This window comes from Juglans regia, chromosome 4 (assembly GCF_001411555.2).
Source record: "Juglans regia cultivar Chandler chromosome 4, Walnut 2.0, whole genome shotgun sequence".
Taxonomy (NCBI): Eukaryota; Viridiplantae; Streptophyta; class Magnoliopsida; order Fagales; family Juglandaceae; genus Juglans; species Juglans regia.
In genome coordinates, this window is record NC_049904.1 from 21394592 (window position 1) to 21414747 (window position 20156).

Consider the following 20156-nt stretch of genomic DNA (forward strand, 5'->3'; position numbering starts at 1 on the left):
TTCTTCTTGTTGTTGTTCTTCTTCTCTAAGATTTTTTCTTCTTCTCTAAGGTTTCTTCTTCTTCTTCTTCTCTGCGAGTTCAAACACACAGATTGAAGCCCTCAATCCACCGACGCAAAGCCCTCAAATCTGCGAGAGGGGTAATGTATAGTTTCTTGTAAATAATCTTCTTCAAGTTTTTCCATGTATTACTCCTTTTTTCTCTGTGATTCTAGGGTTTAGTCATACATTTATTTTTTTTCTCTATATTTACATCATCTCTTTTTTCCTCTAGGGTTTAGTCATTTATATACATGAAATCTAGTCAAGTTTAGGTCGAGTTTTCAAGCTTGCCCTAACTGGGTTTTGCTCTCGTCGCAGAGATATGGGGAAGGGATCAGCGTGCTTTATTTGCGCCACTGTAAAGAGGGTTTTTCTCTCGTCGCAGAGATCTGCGTGCTTGTTTCTTGCCATGGTAAGGTATTTTTCTTTGTGTTTCCTTACTCGGGTTCCCTTAATAAAACTATTACCTGTTTTTTCATCCATTGACCTAATGGATCTAAGGAATACTTACCCAGATCTCTGGGTATTACGTTTTGTAGTCTGGATGAAAATGTTTTTCTGTTTCCTTACTCGGAAAAATACCTGGTGATTGTAGTTTGGATGAAATTTTTATGGGTTATAGGTGCTTGTAGTCTCTCATTGTCGATTGGTTTGTGGGGTCTGTTAGTTTAAAAAGTTTGTTTGTAGGAGATGATCAATTAGGAGGAGACCAGACGTGACCTCCCTGAATATCAACATCTTCTGCATATATAGAAGCACTCAATTGGTTTGGAGGAGAAAAGCTTGGTGATGATCAGGAAATTGTTGAGCCCAAATGAAGTACTCCCAATAACATATGTTACCTAGGTAATTCAAAGGATGACAAAATAGGATCCCATACACTGGATGATACAAGACTTATTTTATTATGCTAAGTGTAGGAAAAAATCATTTTTTATTACCCAAAACTTTTTTTTAAGGATTTGTATTTTAAGGCCTGAACCTTGGTTTGGATTTTTAATGTCTATGATTCAACTAAAAGCATGATACGATGGTTGAGCAAGATTTCATAATTATGGATAATTTAACTTGGCAAATAACCAATGTTGTTAATTAGCATATTGAGTTTAATTTTTTTATCATTTTAATTAAATGTTCATATTGTGTGTAGGGAGAAGCGAAATGCGAATTTTTTGTTTGGCCGGATATACTTCACAAACTAGAAGAGAGCATTCGTACAAGAGAGATTAAAGTTTGGAAGATGTGGGATGATGTATTGTTGTGCAAGTATGAAGTTCGAGAAATGGAAGATAAAGTACGAGAGAGAGAAAGACAACTCTTCAGAAGGAAAAGCAAAAATTATTGTGTTTATACTGGGTTGTCACATTTGTAATAGTTTTGGCTTGGTTCAGACAAATAGTATGTAAATAGCACGTTGTATGGAGTATATGAAATGTTTTGAATGCACCGACTGTAATGGTACTTCTCAAGTTGTGACCTTTGTAATGACCTTTCAATGAAAAGTTGTGTATTGAAAACAACTTAGCTCCAGACTGGTTTACTTACTTTTCAATGAAATTTGTATAGTCAATTTTGGTAACATTATGTTTATTGCATATTGGATTTATGCTTGCAAAATTGCACAGAAATTAGGACTGAAGAACGATGCCTAAATGGTGTCCACATGAAGGCTCATGCTGTACTTTCATATTTCATTCACTCAAAATATATGCCTATATAAGATTCCCTGTTATGTTACTCAATTAACTCTCTGCCAGCCGAACACCATTTACATCTGATCTTCCTCTTTTTGTTTGTGCTATGGAGTCTGAACAACAGCAAACCATTAAAACCATCCCACAACTTTTTGTGTGCAAACACTGGTTTATGCGCACCTCTACAACCTTTTTGTTCATACAAGAATATTAATTTAACTCAATTCAATTCAAATAAAGTCTAATTCAATAAGTAAATTGCAATGTCAAGACCGACATTTCACAAACAGTTTAATCTCCAATTCTCTATACTAACAGCATAAAAAACAAAAAAAACAATATTATAGACATTTATAAACAATTCTGGTATAAACATTTATAAACAATTCAAATGTTTGCCCAGATCATCAAACTCATATAGCCAAAATTATTTACTCATTTTCTACATAATTTTTTTTTTAAAAACCTGAACCGTGACAGTAGCTAGAAATTAATATGTTTTTTTTTTTTTTTTGGTTTTCCATGTTTTCCTTCCTGCATTCTTCCTCCAAGCATTGCTTTTCAACCCGTCTCTTGTCAAGATTAGCCCTACACAAACAAGAATGAGCAGCACAATTAATAGAAATTTGACTATTTAATATGAGAGAGAGAAAGAGAGAGACAGGAAAATATTTTTAAAATTGAAGCTTATAGTTTTCCTTGTATTTCTATGCACATGCATCAATGGCCTTAAAGAATTCCTCCATTCCAGCACCAGAAACAGCAAGCACTTCAACAGTACATAAATTATTATAGAACTCATCCAGCAATAACAGTAGGGAAGGTTGAAGTAAAAGCTTCTGTAATAACAGCACCAAAGCAGACCAAGTGAATATTTCAATCTGACCAGGAGTATCCACAAAAACATAATCAAGTTGATCTGCTCACCTCTCAATAACAGAAATAAGTTGTTGAGAATTATAAATATCATCATACATATAAATACTTGGTGAAAATGAATAAGATAACAAATCAGAGATAAGAGTTGAAGTGAGAGCATAAACCTGCCAAATAAGAAGATCCTATGGCTACAGAGTATACATAGCTGAAAAGTGATGTGCACAATTCAAAACAAATTAAGCTCAAATCTGAATTGGGTCAGTCAGAACAAGTAAAAAAAGGGTGGGGAAACCCAAGAATAAAAATTTTCACTATGATGCTTCTATAATTTGAGACTAGGACCAAGAAAGCCTAAACTCAATAGAGTTTTTAACCTCAGGTCCTCATTAGAGCTAAAACATTAGCTCAAAATACAAATTTATAAAATTTTCCCATCGTTTTCTCAAACATTAGCTCAGCAGTTCGAAAGTTTGTATTTTCAATGAGGATATACCAGTATAGTTCAAATATTGACTTCAAAACAAAAAACACAAACCAAATACATTTGAAGTTAGTTTTGGGCCGAAAGAAGAGGTCCAGATAAACTTAACAAATTCGTGAATAATTCGAGATCCACTCATTATGCAATGGATATTATTAATATTTGAAATTTCGAACAATCATATCACCAACAATTCTGTAATACATATGCTATCTCATGCCATGGCTATTTGAACCCTACCATTTCAAACCAACATTTCCATTTCTTTGCGGCATATTGGTTTTTTCATGGTTGAAAACAATTCATTCGAAAAATAAAGGAATTCCATTTTCTACAGATGAAAATTCCAAACCCAACCAAGAAAAACAAATTGCATGATAGATCAAGCTTATACATATTTAGATCATTCAGCCAATAAATTCTCTGTTATTTTTCAGACTCTCATCGACCAAACACTAGATATTTAGACAGCATCAACACTTTTCATAAGAAATGAAAACCCAGAAACAAAAAGAAATAGAAACAGTAGTCACAATCAATTAATGGATGAAGTATTGGATAGAAAATAATGAAAAATCAATCTTGAATGCAAGAAAACAAGGATGAAAACAACAACAAGAACAAAATCTTTTGCGGTTGATATCTTTTGCTTATTCTAGCATGAAAAAGCAGCGGCAAATTAAAAAAAAAAAAAAAAAAGCCCATTAACTAGCTGAAACCACGCCAAAGCTAGACCATAGATAAACCATACAGGAGCAAAAACTTCAAAATGAAAGGTCTAAAAGATTCAAAAAGAAAGCAAACGGACTTAAACATACATGGAGGACCGAAAATGGACATCACACATGACTAAAGGACAAAAACGTTAAAAAGACAACGGAGATCAAAACTTGATCAGAGGCGAGAGTCTAGAAAAAAACTCCAGTAAATTACAAAGAATGTTCGGAACAAGTATATACACAGCGAGAGAGAGAGAGAGAGAGAGAGAGAGAGAGAGAGAGGCTTACAAAGCAGTAGGGTCATCAATGAGGTCAGAGACGAGAAAGGTGAAGCCAACGAGCTTTAGCTGAGTAGAGAGAATGAGAGGGAGCTCTTGATCGGCTTTGTGCTCGGGGTGCATGGTGTGGCCGAGCTTAGCTTCTCAGTGCCGAACGCAGCTTTGTAGAACTGAATGGCATCGCTCACCTTGGGAGCCTCCACAACCAGCTACGGCTTGAATCTCTGAGGGACAGAAAATATGAACCAAGCCTCAGAGAGAGATAAAGAGAGTGTGAAATGCTAGCCCTAAGAGAGAGAAAGAACCAAGCCTCTCGGGGAGTGGTGGCACTGGGCATACGGAGGAGCGTAGCTCGTTCGCTGGACAGAAAGCAGCGTCGCCAGGGGGCATTGGGCAGAGGAAGGTGATGCGAACCGGGCGAGGGAGGAGGTATTTCGCGGGGCTCTAGAATTTGAATGGACGAATGGAGCTCTAAAATTCGAATGCAGAAGAAAAGAAATCAAAACGCACGTTTTGTCTAGACAGCAGCCACGAAGGGTGTGCAATGTGTGCACAACTACAGTGGCTGCTGTCTAGAACAACTCCTATTGTAATGATTTATTGTTGGTTTGGACTGTCAATGTATGGTGTTATAGATAGTTGTCCTCAAATTTTCTATTTGTAAGAAGGAATACACACAAATTTAAATTTTCAATTAATGTCATTATAGATGTGTATGGTAATGGATGTTAAATTTTCAATTTGTGAGAGGGAATGCTCTCATGAGAATGGTAAATGTGTAAATGTTACTTATTTTTTGAGAAGTCTTATTTATTTTCTTATCCACGACAACAAGTTTTTCCTGGATAGTTGCAATAATACATGTAAATATGGATAGTTTTAGCCCCCACAAGCGGTTTACTTGCAAAAAAGAAATGCATGTCCTGCAAATTCAGTCCTGCTAATTAGCAAGCTTCTGCCCAAAAAGTCTGGTCTAATTTTCCTGCACAAAATTTTCTAATTTAACATATACGGTTGTTAATTCTGCACTTTAATCATGCCTAATTTCACAGCCCACAATCAGATAAGCATAATTTGAAAGCCATCAAACCTGAAAAAGGATTAAAGGGAGGACATATACACTAACAAATTATACAAAGTTCATTCCCTTCCATTCCGGGCAGAAGTTTATAAACAAAGTTAATAAACTATACACTAACAGATTATACAAAGTTAAATATTCACAACCAAACATATGGGTACAAACTCCCCAGCAACCAAAAAATGTAATAATGGTACCAACTCTCCTAGAACTGCATAACCAAAACATTGGTACAAACTCCCCAAAAAAATACTCTAAAACCAGTACTGCCACACATCCTCCATGTAATGACACAACAAGCTTGCATTCATGTCTTTAGTTATATATGATCAGTACCAGCACATCGATGTAAACAACACAATAAAATCAGCAATTAATAACACAATATAATAGCACCTCAAAGAGATTAATATTATAACCAGTTTTTTAGATTATCTAATTTTTCAATTTGTCCTGTTATTCAAATTTTATCTTTAAAGAGTAGTAATTTAAGGATATTTAAAAATGTTCTTTTATTTTAGATTTTTTTTAAAGATGATTAGAATTCCAATCTAATGTCCAAATTAAGTAATTATACTTCTTCCTTTGTGAATCATATGCATATTCTCCATAATTGTATAGATTCGCAAGTATACTTATGCTTGCATATTTAAAAGCTCTAGTACTTCAGCGACTGTTGGTACTATATTGGGTTAGAATTTTGTGTTATAATTAAAATCATATTTTGTAATTAGAATTTTGACAACCTCATACCTCCTCATTGCTCGATGGTATTGGCTGTGTGATAGAACTACATTGGGTTCCAATAACAAAATTTTCCACAGTGGCAACCCCTGCAGATTCCGGGCCCTCACGCAATTCTTCTTCATCATTGAATATTTTCCTGCATCTCTAAAATATAGGATGAAAACATAAACAACAATTACAAAGGTGGCATCTCATACCAGTCCAATAAGCACAGTATTAATACAAAAAACTATTAATGCAAAAAATTTGTTACCTGTTTCTTCTTTCTCTTCGTGACAGTGTTCTCCACAGCCCCTACCTTTCTCTTTGTTGGGGGTCTCCCTTTCTCATTGCAGCTCAAACTCATCTAACAACTGCAAAACGCATTGACATGCTCATCACTGGGGGATACGCGCGTGGTAAATCTCAAACATCTCTTAACCACAAGCTCATACCTCCGTGCGTCCTCATTGTTCCGCAGGTCATCGTAACTACTTTTGACCAGTGTATATCTTCTCTTTAAGTCCTTTCGCCATCGATCCAAGACATACTTGTCTGGCAGCACACTAATGTTTTTCGCTTGACAGATTTTAAATATATGCCTACAAATAATCCCCCTCATCTCAAACAAGGCACACATGCATTTAACGTCGCATTCATCTTCATTACAATAAACTGAGTATTGCACCTTTTCTACATAGTCATCTGTGGAAATTTCATCAAAAACATCGAAGGTGGAAATGCAACCCTACGTGCTGACCAGTATGCAATTGCATAAAATCATCGCCAACACCTCTCTTTGGAACTCCTTAAACTTAGCATTTGTATACAACACCTGAAACTGCTTTTCAATGTGGAATGGTGATATGCATGGGATTGTTTGGTTGGAGGAATTAAAATTAGCAATCACTTCGACCTCCACTTTCTTCCTCAGAGCATTGTCAAATTAATCGACAAATTCCTTCAACGTCGTACCAGAATGCACAAACCCGTCAAAGAAAGCATTCATGCTTTCAGACCGTTGTGTAGTGCTCATACATGCACAAAATACACCCTTCAAGTATACTGGTACCCAAAACTCCCTCTCGTTGTACAACCCTTGCAACCATGTATTCTCACCAAGGTCATACTTCTCAAGTAGCTTCCCCCACTTATCCTCAAATTCCGTGTGAATCATATAAAGCACTCTGAATGCCAGTCTTTAACCCTGCGTTGAATTGTGAGTGAGATCCCAATTTCTCTGGCAATTTCTGCATGATATGCCAGAGACAATATCTTTGGCGACTATCTAGGAATACAATCGTAATAGCACTTTTCATTGTTCGGTCTTGGTCTGTTATGATTGCTTTGGGAGCCCGATCATTCATGCACTTCAGCCATGCTTGGAATAACGAGACAAAAGTATTTGTGTCTTCGTTTGAAATCAAGCCAGCCCCTAATAATATGGACTGCCCATGATGGTTTACACCAACAAAGGGAGCGAAAGTCATACCGTACCTATTTGTTAAGTAAGTCGTATCGAAGGTGATAACATCTCTGAAGTACTCATATGCCGCTCGACTTCGTGCATCAGCCCAAAACACATTTATGACTCTGCACTCGTCATCCATGTCCATGACTGAAATAAAACCATCATTCATCACACTCATTCTCTCAAAGTAGTCACTAAGTGCTTCTCCACCTCCTTTACCTAACCTTAAGTGTTTGGCTTTATTAATAAAATTTCGTGCATCTTTCTCTTGAAATTCAAGATTCTCGAAACCCCCAACATCAACAAGTGCTTCGAAATTCTTGTTCATTCGAATACTTGCTCTGTCATTCAAGTCGAGCATTCTCTGACTGTATTCATCTAAACGCTTGTGGAATCTAAAAAATCTGGACTTCTGTGGGCTTACAGTACTATGATTGTGAACAATCTGAATCGTCGTCAAAACCCATACCCCCTTCACCAATTTCGCATTTACCTTCGCCTTACAATTTGTTTTGGTTGTTGGTCGTGGCCTCGAGACATTACTGTGGCTAGGATGGTAGGTGCCACCATGTGCACACCCAATGGTCAGATACTTTGCACTCACATCTGCCTCTCTCTTTGTCCTAAATGTCTTCACACCAAAACCCAATTGTTTTGCATATCGTTTGTAATAGGTGAGAAGGTATTTCTCAGTGGCAAACTCCATACCAGATTTCGGCTCTTCAACTCTTTCATCATCATCATCATCATCCGATACTTCATTAGTCCCCTCCGCCTCCGATACTTCATTAGTCTCATCCACATTCAATACTTCATTACTCCATCCACTTCAATCATGTGTGATATACTTGTAACATTCTTTTCACTTTCATCAGGCACAGTTGGTGATTGAACTGGGCATTGGGGGGTCTCTTGGAATCGCTCCGGATTACTTGACGGAGGGTAGGGTATAGTTGGCGGATGCTGCAATTAGGCACGACGTTAGAAAAAAGTGAACCTGCACATACAGGAAAGACTTTTTGAATCAATCTAAAATGCATGTATCTGTATAGTCTCTTGAAATCGTCTAAACTCCTCCGGATTACTCAACGGAGGGTAAGGCATAGTTGGGGGATGCTGCAATTAGGCATGACATTAGAAAAAAATGAATTGCACAAATGGGAAAGAATTTTACAAAAATATAACGCATCTACCTGGCTACTCCAATGGTACAAATATTGATTTGGATACGTATTTGAAGGGATCATATACGCCGGGTGGTATGGATTTTCGGGACCAAAATATCTCTATCATACACAAATAAACAATATATTAAATAATTGGAAATATCGGACACAACGACGGACATGACAACTTATCCAAATGACAAATGTTTAGTATACCTGGATTGGTGAAATCACTGTAGAAGGCCTAGGTTTCATTCTATTTTCCTTTGTGCCTTCCATCTTGTACTATTCTTCTCTAACCTTGTAAATATATAATATTTACAACTAACCAACGTCATAGTGCCATTGCTCAGAAGTGAATCCATGACATCCACATGGAGAAAATTTGTTATCAAAATAGCATGGCCAGACATTCATATATATATATATATATATAAATTGATTTAACATTTTTTTAAGCAAGCTTTATAAATAAGCTTGACAAACACATAAAGTTCTACAGAATAATATTACAAACTTGGGTTCTATCTTACTATGAAAATGATGTAAGTAGGGAGATATCATGAAAAGGAAAATGCAATTCCTCCTTGCTAAAATCTTTCTAAACATAACATAACTCTCTTGACAAAATCCATCCTCAACAAAGGCCAATTGACACGTATTTCAATCATGTTATACAAGATGGTTTGGTGTTTTCATGATCCTTCTGCCTTAACAGCTTGGGTTAAATCTTGTAATTATTTTCAAACTTTAAATAGAATTAATTACTTAATTGGTTATCAAAGTACTCATGTTCAACAGCATAATTGAGCTAATTATATCAAGTAGCTAGCACAGAAAAAGATCAAGAATATTTGCGCTATTTGTATGGCTTATTTTTCTCAAGAATTCATACATTTTTTTTATAAAAAGATCAAGAATACTGTTTAGAAGAATGATAAAAGTTTCAAATGAAAATAGCATGGTTTGAATGCACAAATCGCCCCAACACCATCAGAAAAGATTAAGCTCAGTGCAAAGGCAACAACTTGTTGAACCATAAATTCAGACATGCAAACACATAACACTTTCTCATCATCAATCTGTTCTTACAATCAATTTTAGTTCAACCCAGTGAGTACTTAGCAGAAGCAAAGCACATAAAATGTATTTTTAAATGAAGCAAAACACAGCAAACTTACCGGTGGGGGAGGAGCTCGCATGGATTGGTGCAGGCGGGGGTCTTCCTTTTGACGCAGGGGAGGGGAGCTTCCGTTCGACGTAGGGGAGGAAATGTTAGAGGGTAGGGGCTGCAGGTAAGGAGACGAGGAAATACCATGGTGGATTCAGATTACAGAGTAGAGGGGGGATACAGACTAACAAGAGAGAACAATTTAGTTAGAGAGAGAATGGCACAAGAAAGAAGGAACGTGTTTTCGGGAGGGGGGGGGGTCTGGGTGGGAACGAGTAGGAAAAAAAAAATCGTACGGTGTAGATAAAATGGGGTGGCTGTATAGCTTTACTCATTTAAGTTGAGTCTAATTACTTTTATACACTTGGAATATATTAATTATGTACATGAACTTATATAGTTATTATCTTTGGCTGAGTAATCAGATTGCTATCTTTATTTGATTTTTCATCTCCCAAGCAGATATGAGAGAGAGTGAGTGCATGATAACGTAAATGTAGCGTTATCTATCAATAATTAAATTTATTATTTTTAAAAAAGAATCGATTCAATGGTTGATAGACAATACCATGACTACATTTTCTAGTCCCATAAGCTCGGTCTTGTTAGTTGAAAACTGCATGTTTCCACATGTACGTTAGTGACCCTACTATTGGGCAAAGAAACTATTGGCCAGCCGTGGCTTGAGTTTATCCACTTCGTGTAGTATACGCACTCAAAGAAGTCTTTAATTTAAGGAGACTTCTATAATCACAAAAAAATTATATAAAAATAATTTAAAAAATTAACGTGATTTTATATAATTTATTAGATTTATTTTAGAATAAAATAATTTTATAATCTAAAAAATCACATAAAATTACTTTAATTTATAAAATTATTTTTATGTAATTCGTTTATATATAAAGTATTTATTATAATTTAATTGTAGACTTTTCAGCTTCAAAAAGTTATGATATTTCGTAGTGATAGATGGATCCTCAAACAACGGATCATAATTTGTACTACTATTTGTTTTTAAGAAATATAACATCATTTTGTGGAAGCATATCCACGTATATAGACATTTTGAACTTGGCATAGATTTAAATCAAAAACACTAATAAAGGAAAATAATGCCGAGACCCTCTTCAATTTTCTATCTAAATTAGATAATTTACTAAAGATTGAGAAAGACAAGTAAACATTAGGCGGTGAGATGGAATTCATATATAATACTTGAAAAATCCATATCGATGACATTACTATTGAGACGACCATGTTATATATATGATACCGTCATTCGATTTTTCTAATTACATTAACGCGACATTATCTATAATATTTTTAAAATGTTAAAATACAACCTGATGATATGAATTGAGACAGATATAATATATGGATCACATTATATTTAATCCTGAAATTCATATTATTGATGAGTACTAATATTTAATACCGTAAACTACGTATTATCTATTCTTTTCGAATCTTTCAAAATATCTAAATTATAAAAACATATTATCCTGGTCATGACAACTTAATTAATTGGACGATGGTAAAGTCATTGATCACATGCCAGTAAGGATTGTGACAGCTAGGAGTATTAATATGCAAGGCATGCATTATTTTTGTCATATCAATTTTATCAAATTCATTGGACTACATTACTTGCTCTAATGCATTTTTAGACCATCTAGTCAATGCAGAGGACATTATGCCCATTAATTAGTCATGGTTGATTTTTCATTGGAATATCTATATACATTTTCTAGACCCTTAAATGGTGCACGGCAACCTTATTATTGTCGAGCTAGTTAGGTCTTAGGGTGCGTTTGAATGTTAAATTAAGTTGAGTTGAGTTGAGTTGAGATGATAAAATATTGTTAGAATATTATTGTTTATTATTATTATTATTTTAAAATTTAAAAAATTTAAATTATTTATTATATTTTATGTTAAGATTTAAAAAAATTATAATTATAAATTGAGATAAGTTGAAATAAATTTATATTCGAAATGACACTTAATTGTAGAGATTTGAGCTTCAAAACTCGTGATGTTTCGTAGGGACGGATGGATCGACTTCAAGGACTCAGATTTTCTGCCATTATATTATTGAGTGACAGCTAGCTTCAAGGCTGGCCTTATTCCAAACATCATCTCACAAGTGAGCTTGCAATTCTTGGACCTGTCCCATTCCACTGATCTTTATGGGAAAATTCCAAAGCCCTCAATTTTGAGTTTTATAATAGTAAATTATATTAAAAGGTTTTAAATAGTATCTGAAAAATATATTGTTCAGCTACTTACCAAGTTAAATATGGATTTTTTATTAAATATATTTTATTTAGATAATTATAAATGTTAAAAAAATAATATAATATTAAATTATAATTTCTTCAAATTAAGCATGATAGAAAAAAATTTTAGAAAAAAATCTATTCATCATCTTAACTTTCATCATTCTATGATGTGGCAATAAATAATTGGAAATTATTTATTACATTTCACTTGTAAACCTATCATTTAATGCCACATCATAAGATAATGGGAGGATAATAAGAGGATGATGGGAGTTATGATGATAAATAGATTTTTTCTTATTGAAAACCAAAAGCTAGCTAATTTAAGAGAAGTACTGGGAATCCCAATAATGGGTCCCAAGCATTTCTCTCGATATTTTTTTTTTAATTTTTTAATTTAGTGATTAAGTAAATATTTTTTTTATTGATATTGTGAATTTTATTATTTTTTAAAAATGTTAAGAATATTTAAAAATGTTAAGAGTATTTAAAAATATATATAAAAATGAAAAATGACTGTATTCCAATGTCTGTAATCCAGACTGGAGTTTTGGTGGAATAGTATTCCAGACTGTATTTCTCAAACTGTTTGGTTTGATGAGTGTCTGTAATCGTTTGTTTCCAATTGATGAATGAAATTCTCATTTTCTATCAAAAAAAAAAAGCACTCAAAAAAGTCTATAATTTAAGACGAATTCTGTAAATACAAACAGATTATATAAATTGATGTAGTTATTATGTGATATATTTAGATTTATTTTATAATAAAAATAATTTTATAATCTAATAAATTATATAAAATTATTTTTATTTGTAAAATATTTTTATTTATCTATTCCATGCCTGGGATATACGCCTTTGGTATCAGAGTCATTGGTGATTATATTGTTATATTGTTATATTTTATCATCTGTTATATTGTTATATTGTTAATTTAATTGCTGTTTAATTTTGAATACTTTATGATGGATTAGTATTATGCTCATAATACTGGCTTTTGTGATTTGTATGAGTTAAGATGTACAGAATATAATTTAAGATTTGAATTAGAGATTTTAATGAATAACATAAAAGATCTTAAAAGACAACAGCAATTGATGAGACAAGATTATACAGTAATGATGACTAAATATCACATATATCAAAGTAGACAATCAGCAATAGAATATCTAGAAGCTGACTGCACCTTTTTAAGAAACGAAATTAAAAGTGTAAGAAATCATTTAAGAATTCTTGCTTTATAAAAAAAGTAAGAAATCACTGATACAGATTTTTACAAAGAAAACTCATAACTAAAGAAGAAGAAGTATATTGAGAAGCTTGTGTTGGTAAGCCATGAAAAACCGATGGTCAGCCCATTTATGCAGAAGGCTTTAAGGGTGGTCCCGGTGGTGTTCCCTCAAGTTCTTAATCTACTTTTCCCCTTTGGATATAGGAAATCTTTGCTTAAAAACATGTCTCAATGAATTCTTTATTCAAACATAAGGAACCCACTAATATTATTCTCACAGAACCTAATAATATCAACAAAGAAGATTACAGTATAATAGATATAGAAAGAAACTTACAAGATTGGACAATTCCTAATGTTCCAAATCATCAAATATACAAACAGTCTATTTTTTCTAAAATATCATTTCTTACAAATTACACAATTAAAACAATAGAAAAAACTATTAGTTTAAATAATGATTATGAATCGTTACACCTATTAACAAAAAAAGCAATTACTCGTCACAAAGAACAGAAATACTCTTTCATACATATTGGCAAGAATGTTAGATCATAAGGAAGCTATCATATCCCATTTAAGTTGGGCCAGCCTTTTTTTGGGATTCCATACTTTGGGACTTTATGTTCATAATGATGTCATGCTTGCTTTTGGTACTCCGGAGAAACAAATCTTGATCGAACCTATATTTGCGTATTACTCTGTTTAAGAGATGGAAGGTACTATAATTTTCATGATTCTTTACTAGGAATGGTAGAATCAAGTATGTTTGAAGGACCAGTTTATTTTAATTGTTATCCCAATTATTCACTTTCATTATTTGATACCAATATCTTACATTCTTTAATATTAAATATTAAAACAAATGGTTATCATATGATGAAAGGATCACATCCTTTAACAGTAGTTTATAGGATCCACTATAAATTAATGAAAACAACATTAGAGCCACAATCCCTTATTACCAGTCCAAAAGGATATACATTATTATTACAATCTAGTACACAAAACTCTAGTATACAAATTCCTAAACAAATCAATTGGAACCAAATTACACTTCCAAATGAATGGCAATTAGAGAACAATATTCTATTACCTAATATAGAAAATAATTCTAAAGATGATCTTGAATAAATAGATCAAAAAATAGATGGAACAGTTCAAATAGCTTTTCAACCTTTTAGAAGATCATTTTCACATTATTCTTCTCCAGCACTCTCTAGTTATCAGACACTTAGATCTGCATTTACATCAATCTCTCAGAATAAATCTCAAAATTTTGACAATAGATCCCAGAATCCTGACACACAGATTCGGAAAATTATTCCTGGAAATATTATTGATATGCCAGTATATACTGTCAATCATCCTGATAAAGCATCCAGCTCACATAATCCTGAAAAAGAACCTGAACCTTCTTCCCCAACATACTCACAAGTAGTTGGAGATGATGCCCAAATATATATCCTGAATAAAAAAGACTTTAAAATCAACAAGGTATATCTTAAATACGATTATATGAAAGAGGAAAACAGTCACAAAAGAATAATATTTTTCTCAATCTTTACAAAATTAGAAAGAGATTATATTCAAGAAAAATATTATGAGGATTTAGAAAAAATACAGACTAATATACCTTTCTTTACATGGTTTGAGATATATAAATTCAATCGATTATCTACTATAAACAGAACAACTAACCAATGGATTAAAGGAGAAAATAACCAGACTATTTATGAGGAATACCCCCCTTTTGAAACTATCAAGTTCAATCAAAAAAACACTCAAATTTTAGCTTCACCAATAAAAAAACATAATATTACAAATACTGATAAAAATCTTGATAATATAATTCAACAAAACAATTATACCAATTTATATTTAAAAACTATGAGTAAACAATTAAAAAGAATTGAAGCCCAAATATCTCCTATAAAACCCACTATTAAATAAGAAAAAGGAACCCCTTTGTTTGTTCCTCACGAGATTCCATCTCATTAAAAACTACTTTTTCTAAAAGCAAAAATGATTTATTAGAACAAATCTCTAGTAAACTAGAAAAATTAACTATTAGTAATTCTGCGTCTACCTCAAAACAACCCTATATTAATGTATTAAGCAAAACAGACTCACCTGTATTATCTGACTCTGAAATCAGTAATATTGAAAACCAATTTAAAAATCTAGATTTACAAATAAATAAGATTAGAGGAGATCATGTTAATAACTTTTCAGTTAGAGATTCTAAACATCACGTTTCCATTACTCGAAATTGGTATCCTAGGCCTACCCCGCCGAATATGCAATTCGAGGAAAGAGAACATATAGTAAGATCTGCGTTTGCACCAGATGTATTATATGAATGGAATATAGATGGATTATTTGAGTATGAAATATTAAATCATTTCTAAGAAATGATTATGGTTGCCAACGTCTATAAAAGTAATAGAAAGACTGATCATCAAGTAGCACACATTATTGTCACAGGGTTTACTGGCCAATTAAAAGGCTGGTGGGATCACTATCTTTCATACGAACAAAGATCACATATATTAAATGCTTATAAATAAGATGAAAACATGCAAATAATTAAAACCGAAAATGATTTACCTATAGAAGATGCTGTAAACACATTAATAGATGCATTAACTAAACACTTTGTTGGTAATCTTGTTCAATTCAAAGAAAGAACTAGTGATTTATTGATTAATTTAAAATGCCCCCAATTATCTGATTTCCGTTGGTATAAGGATGTATTTCTGACTAAAGTTATGATCAGAAATGATTGCCAGCAGCCATACTGGAAGGAAAAGTTCATAGCCGGACTTCCATATTACTTCGCCCAAAAGGTACGAGAATCATTATTAAGACCAGATGGTACTATTGATTTTCCTAATCTTACATATGGTGATATAATAAGTAAAATTAATAGGACTGTATTAACCATGTGCAATGATTTAAGATTAAAAAAGCAAATGGAGAAAGAAAAGAAATTTGCTAGAAAAGAATTAGGTACCTTTTGTGAACAATTTGGCTATATTCCATTATTAGCCTCTTCAAGAAGACATAAAAAAGGGAAAAAAATTTACAAAAATTACTCTAATAAAAGATGAAAATACAAAAACTCCTATAAAAAGATAAAAGAGAAACAAACATACAAAAAGCCACTAAAAAGTCCTAAAAAGATTAATAAAAAGAAAAAACAAATTGTTTGTTTTAAATGCGGAAAAGTTGGACATTATAAATCAAATTGTAAAGTCAAACAACAGATTAATGAATTAGATATATCCGAAACATTAAAAGACAGATTATTAAACATTTTTATAATACATTCAAACGAAGAGGAAGATAGTTCTTCTTCAGAAGAGGAAATCTATCAATTAAAAAAATCGAGTTTTTCAAAACAATCTTCTGATAATGAATCCGAGGAGGATGAAGTACAGATTTGTAATTGTCTAAATAAAGATAATTGTATCTGTAACAAAACTATTAATGTACTTTCAAGACAAGAAGACATTATATTAGAATTAATAGACAAAATTAATAACCCTTAAGAAAGAAAAGATTACTTAGAAAAGTTAAAAGATACTTTTAGTAGTCAAAATTCTTCAGTAACTACATCCTCAACACCTTATAATTTTTCAGAAATAATAGGAAGATTTAAAACCGACAAACGGAAAATTACGATGCAAGATATACAACAAGAAATTAATGAGATAAAAAAGGAGATTAAGAATTTAAAAACATCAAATCTTAAGCTAGAAGTTTCAAATGAACAATTATTACAAGAAATTATACTATTAAAAATAGAAAAGAATGGAAATAATTTTCATAATAAAGAACATGATAAAGAACAAGGAGAATGTTCAACCTTAGCTATAAAGGATGAAACAGATAATTTCATTAACATCCTTGAAAAGATAAATTTTTAAAAATGGTATGTTGAGGTAACAATTTCAATTAACCAAGAATTTTCTTTTACAACAATTGCTCTCTTGGATACAGGAGCAGATCTAAATTGTATACAAGAAGGAATAATACCCTCTAAATATTTTGAAAAAACAAAAGAAACATTATTCCAAGCTAATGGAACAAAATTAAAAATAAATTATAAATTATCCAATGCACACATTTGTAATAATGGAATTTGTTTCAAAACAATATTTATTTTAGAAAAAAATATTAATACTAAAGTAATATTAGGAAATCCTTTTCTCGCTCTATTGTATCCTTTCTCTGTAACAGAAGAAGGAATTTTTACTAAAATACTTGGACAGAAAATCTAATTTAAATTCTTATTTCCTCTAGTATCAAAAGAAATTAACTTTTTAAAAGAAATCTCATTAACCAAATAAATTAATTTTTTAACAAAAAATAGAATTAGAACAAAAGAAAATCAGATAAGTTTTTTAAAACAAGAATTAAAATATAAAAGAATCCAAGAACAACTAAAAGACCCATTATTAACCCAAAAAATTGAAAATTTTAAAATTATAATTGAAAATGAAGTATGCTCTTACCTACCTAATGCTTTCTGGAACAGAAAACAACATATAGTTGAATTACCCTATGAAAAAGGTTTTTCTGAGAAAAATATTCCAACCAAAGCTAGAACTATTTAAATGAATAATGAATTATTATAATACTGTAAAAAAAAAATTGAGGATCTAAGAACAAAAGGATTAATAAGAAAAAGTAAATCACCATGGAGTTGTGCTGCTTTTTATGTTAGAAAATAGGCAGAACTAGAAAGAGGAGTTCCTCATCTAGTTATCAATTATAAACCTCTAAATAAAGTATTACAATGGATTAGTATCAAATTCCCAATAAAAAAAATCTATTATCTCAACTTTATAATGCTACAGTATTTTGAAAATTTGATATGAAAAGTGGATTTTGGCAAATTCAAATTATTGAAAAAGATTGATATAAAACAGCATTTACAGTTCATTTCGGACATTTTGAATGGAACGTTATGCCATTTGGATTAAAAAATGATCCTAGTGAATTCTAAAATATTATGAATGAGATATTTACCCCTTTTACCCATTTTTCAATAGTCTATATAGATGATGTATTAATATTTTCTTCATCTATTAAACAACATTAGAAACATTTAAATATTTTTGTTCAGATTATCAAACAAAATGGATTAGTAGTTTCATCACCTAAAATAAAACTATTTCAAGATAAAATTAGATTCCTTGGACATGAGATCTATCAAGGAACTATAACACCAATTAGCAGAGCTATAGAATTTGCCGATAAATTTCCAGATGAAATAAAGGATAAGAACTAATTACAGAGATTTTTAGGAAGTCTCAATTATGTCGCAGACTTCTATTAATCTCTCAGGCCATTATGTAAACCATTATTTAAAAGATTAAAAAAGAACCCACCTCCTTGGACAGATAAACATACTAATATTATAAAACAAATTAAAGCTCATGTTAAGAAATTACCATGCTTAGAAATTCCATCTCCACATACCTTTAAAATAGTTGAAACAGATGCCTCTGATCTTGGATATGGAGGAATTATAAAACAAAAATTATCAACTGATTTGGAACAAATTGTTCGATTCCATTCAAGATGTTGAAATCCTACCCAGAAGAATTATAGTACTATTAAGAAAGAAATTTTAGCTATTGTATTATGTATATCTAAATTTCAAGATGATTTGTTGAATCAAAAGTTTTTACTTAGAATAGATTGTAAATCAGCCAAGGAAGTTTTGATTAAAGATGTTAAAAACCCGGCTGCTAAGCAAATATTTGCCAGATGGCAAGCTATATTAAGTATTTTTTATTTTGATATTGAACATATTAAGGGAGAATCTAATTCTCTTCCTGATTTTCTATCCCGAGAATTCTTACAGGAAAAATCATGTCATCTTCAAAGTCCACAGTAAAGTCCAAATCCTCATATGCGCGACCATCATCTCCTCCTTATCCTTCATCTTCTCCATCAGCAACTCCAAGACCATATACGGTATTGGGGTCATTACCACAAAACATTAGGCCCTCTTATAATTCATTCTCACCATTAGCTCCAAAATTACCGACCTATTCCAAAGCTGTTTCCCCCTCTTCCTCTTCTCCTTCCCAAATTATTAATCCCCCATTATTATCTCAACCTTCTTCATCTCCTATTATCATCAAATCTCATTGGCATCCAGTCTTTCCTATTAAATCTGAAATCCAACACTTGTCTGATCCCCATAAATTACTTGATGCTTTCCTTTTACCAGATTAACATTATATTCCACAAAATATTAAGAAAACTCAGCATTTTTATGAATTCATATTAGTAGATACCAACTCAATCATTCTCTCTGAAATTCCTTGTTCTCTACAAAACCAACTTTCTCCACCTGCACCACCAATTATTGAGTTTTATAAAGTCACCATTAAACAGGTTCTCACTCTGGAACAATGGAGAAAAAATCCTTATTTAACAAGAAAGTTCTCTCATCCTTATGAACCTCCTTATTATGATTACTATGATTCCCAGCAAGCATGGACGAAAATGTTTTTAAAACAAAATAAAAATCTGCGTCATTCATGGTTCATTCATTTTGATAAATTACAAGAAATCACCACACTCCCGAAATGGTTCTCACTATGGCAGGAATATTACGGACCTGAACCCCTTCTCCTTCCTCTTCCCCTTCAGGAAAGTCTCCGAAATTTCATTTCACAAAATGACAACCCACTAGCATTAAACCATTGTTCTCCACTTCTACTCTTCTTTCTCAAAACAAAATTAAATTGAATTATGAAATGGGAATGTGTTATCAAACCTCATCCTTCTCTCAAAACCGTTATGTTTTTAGCCTGCCAAGTTTCTGTCAAATGGTGGGAAAAATACAATTATGATCATGTATTAAAAATGTTTTCAAAAGTTACCAAAACTCTAGAAGTCCTAGTCCA

At 32.2% G+C, this 20156-nt stretch overlaps 1 protein-coding gene across 3 annotated transcripts; it reads right to left on the minus strand.

Moving 5' to 3' along the window:
* Window positions 1-2140: 2140 nt before the first annotated feature.
* On the minus strand, window positions 2141-8808 carry LOC108987518 (protein FAR1-RELATED SEQUENCE 5-like). Of its 3 annotated transcripts, XM_018960442.1 has the most exons (7): window positions 8754-8808; window positions 8565-8657; window positions 6356-8368; window positions 6175-6274; window positions 5928-6065; window positions 4104-4317; window positions 2141-2324 (listed from the first exon to the last, which is right to left on the minus strand). In XM_018960442.1, exon 3 carries the CDS (start codon window positions 8075-8077, stop codon window positions 7058-7060), a length of 1020 nt encoding a protein of 339 aa, XP_018815987.1. In that variant the 5' UTR covers window positions 8078-8368; window positions 8565-8657; window positions 8754-8808; the 3' UTR covers window positions 2141-2324; window positions 4104-4317; window positions 5928-6065; window positions 6175-6274; window positions 6356-7057. The 3 variants fall into 3 exon arrangements, with proteins under 3 accessions (XP_018815987.1, XP_035545587.1, XP_035545588.1); XM_035689694.1 differs by having other exon boundaries at window positions 6175-8368; XM_035689695.1 differs by lacking the exon at window positions 4104-4317 and having other exon boundaries at window positions 6175-8368.
* Between the last annotated feature and the right edge of the window lie 11348 nt (window positions 8809-20156).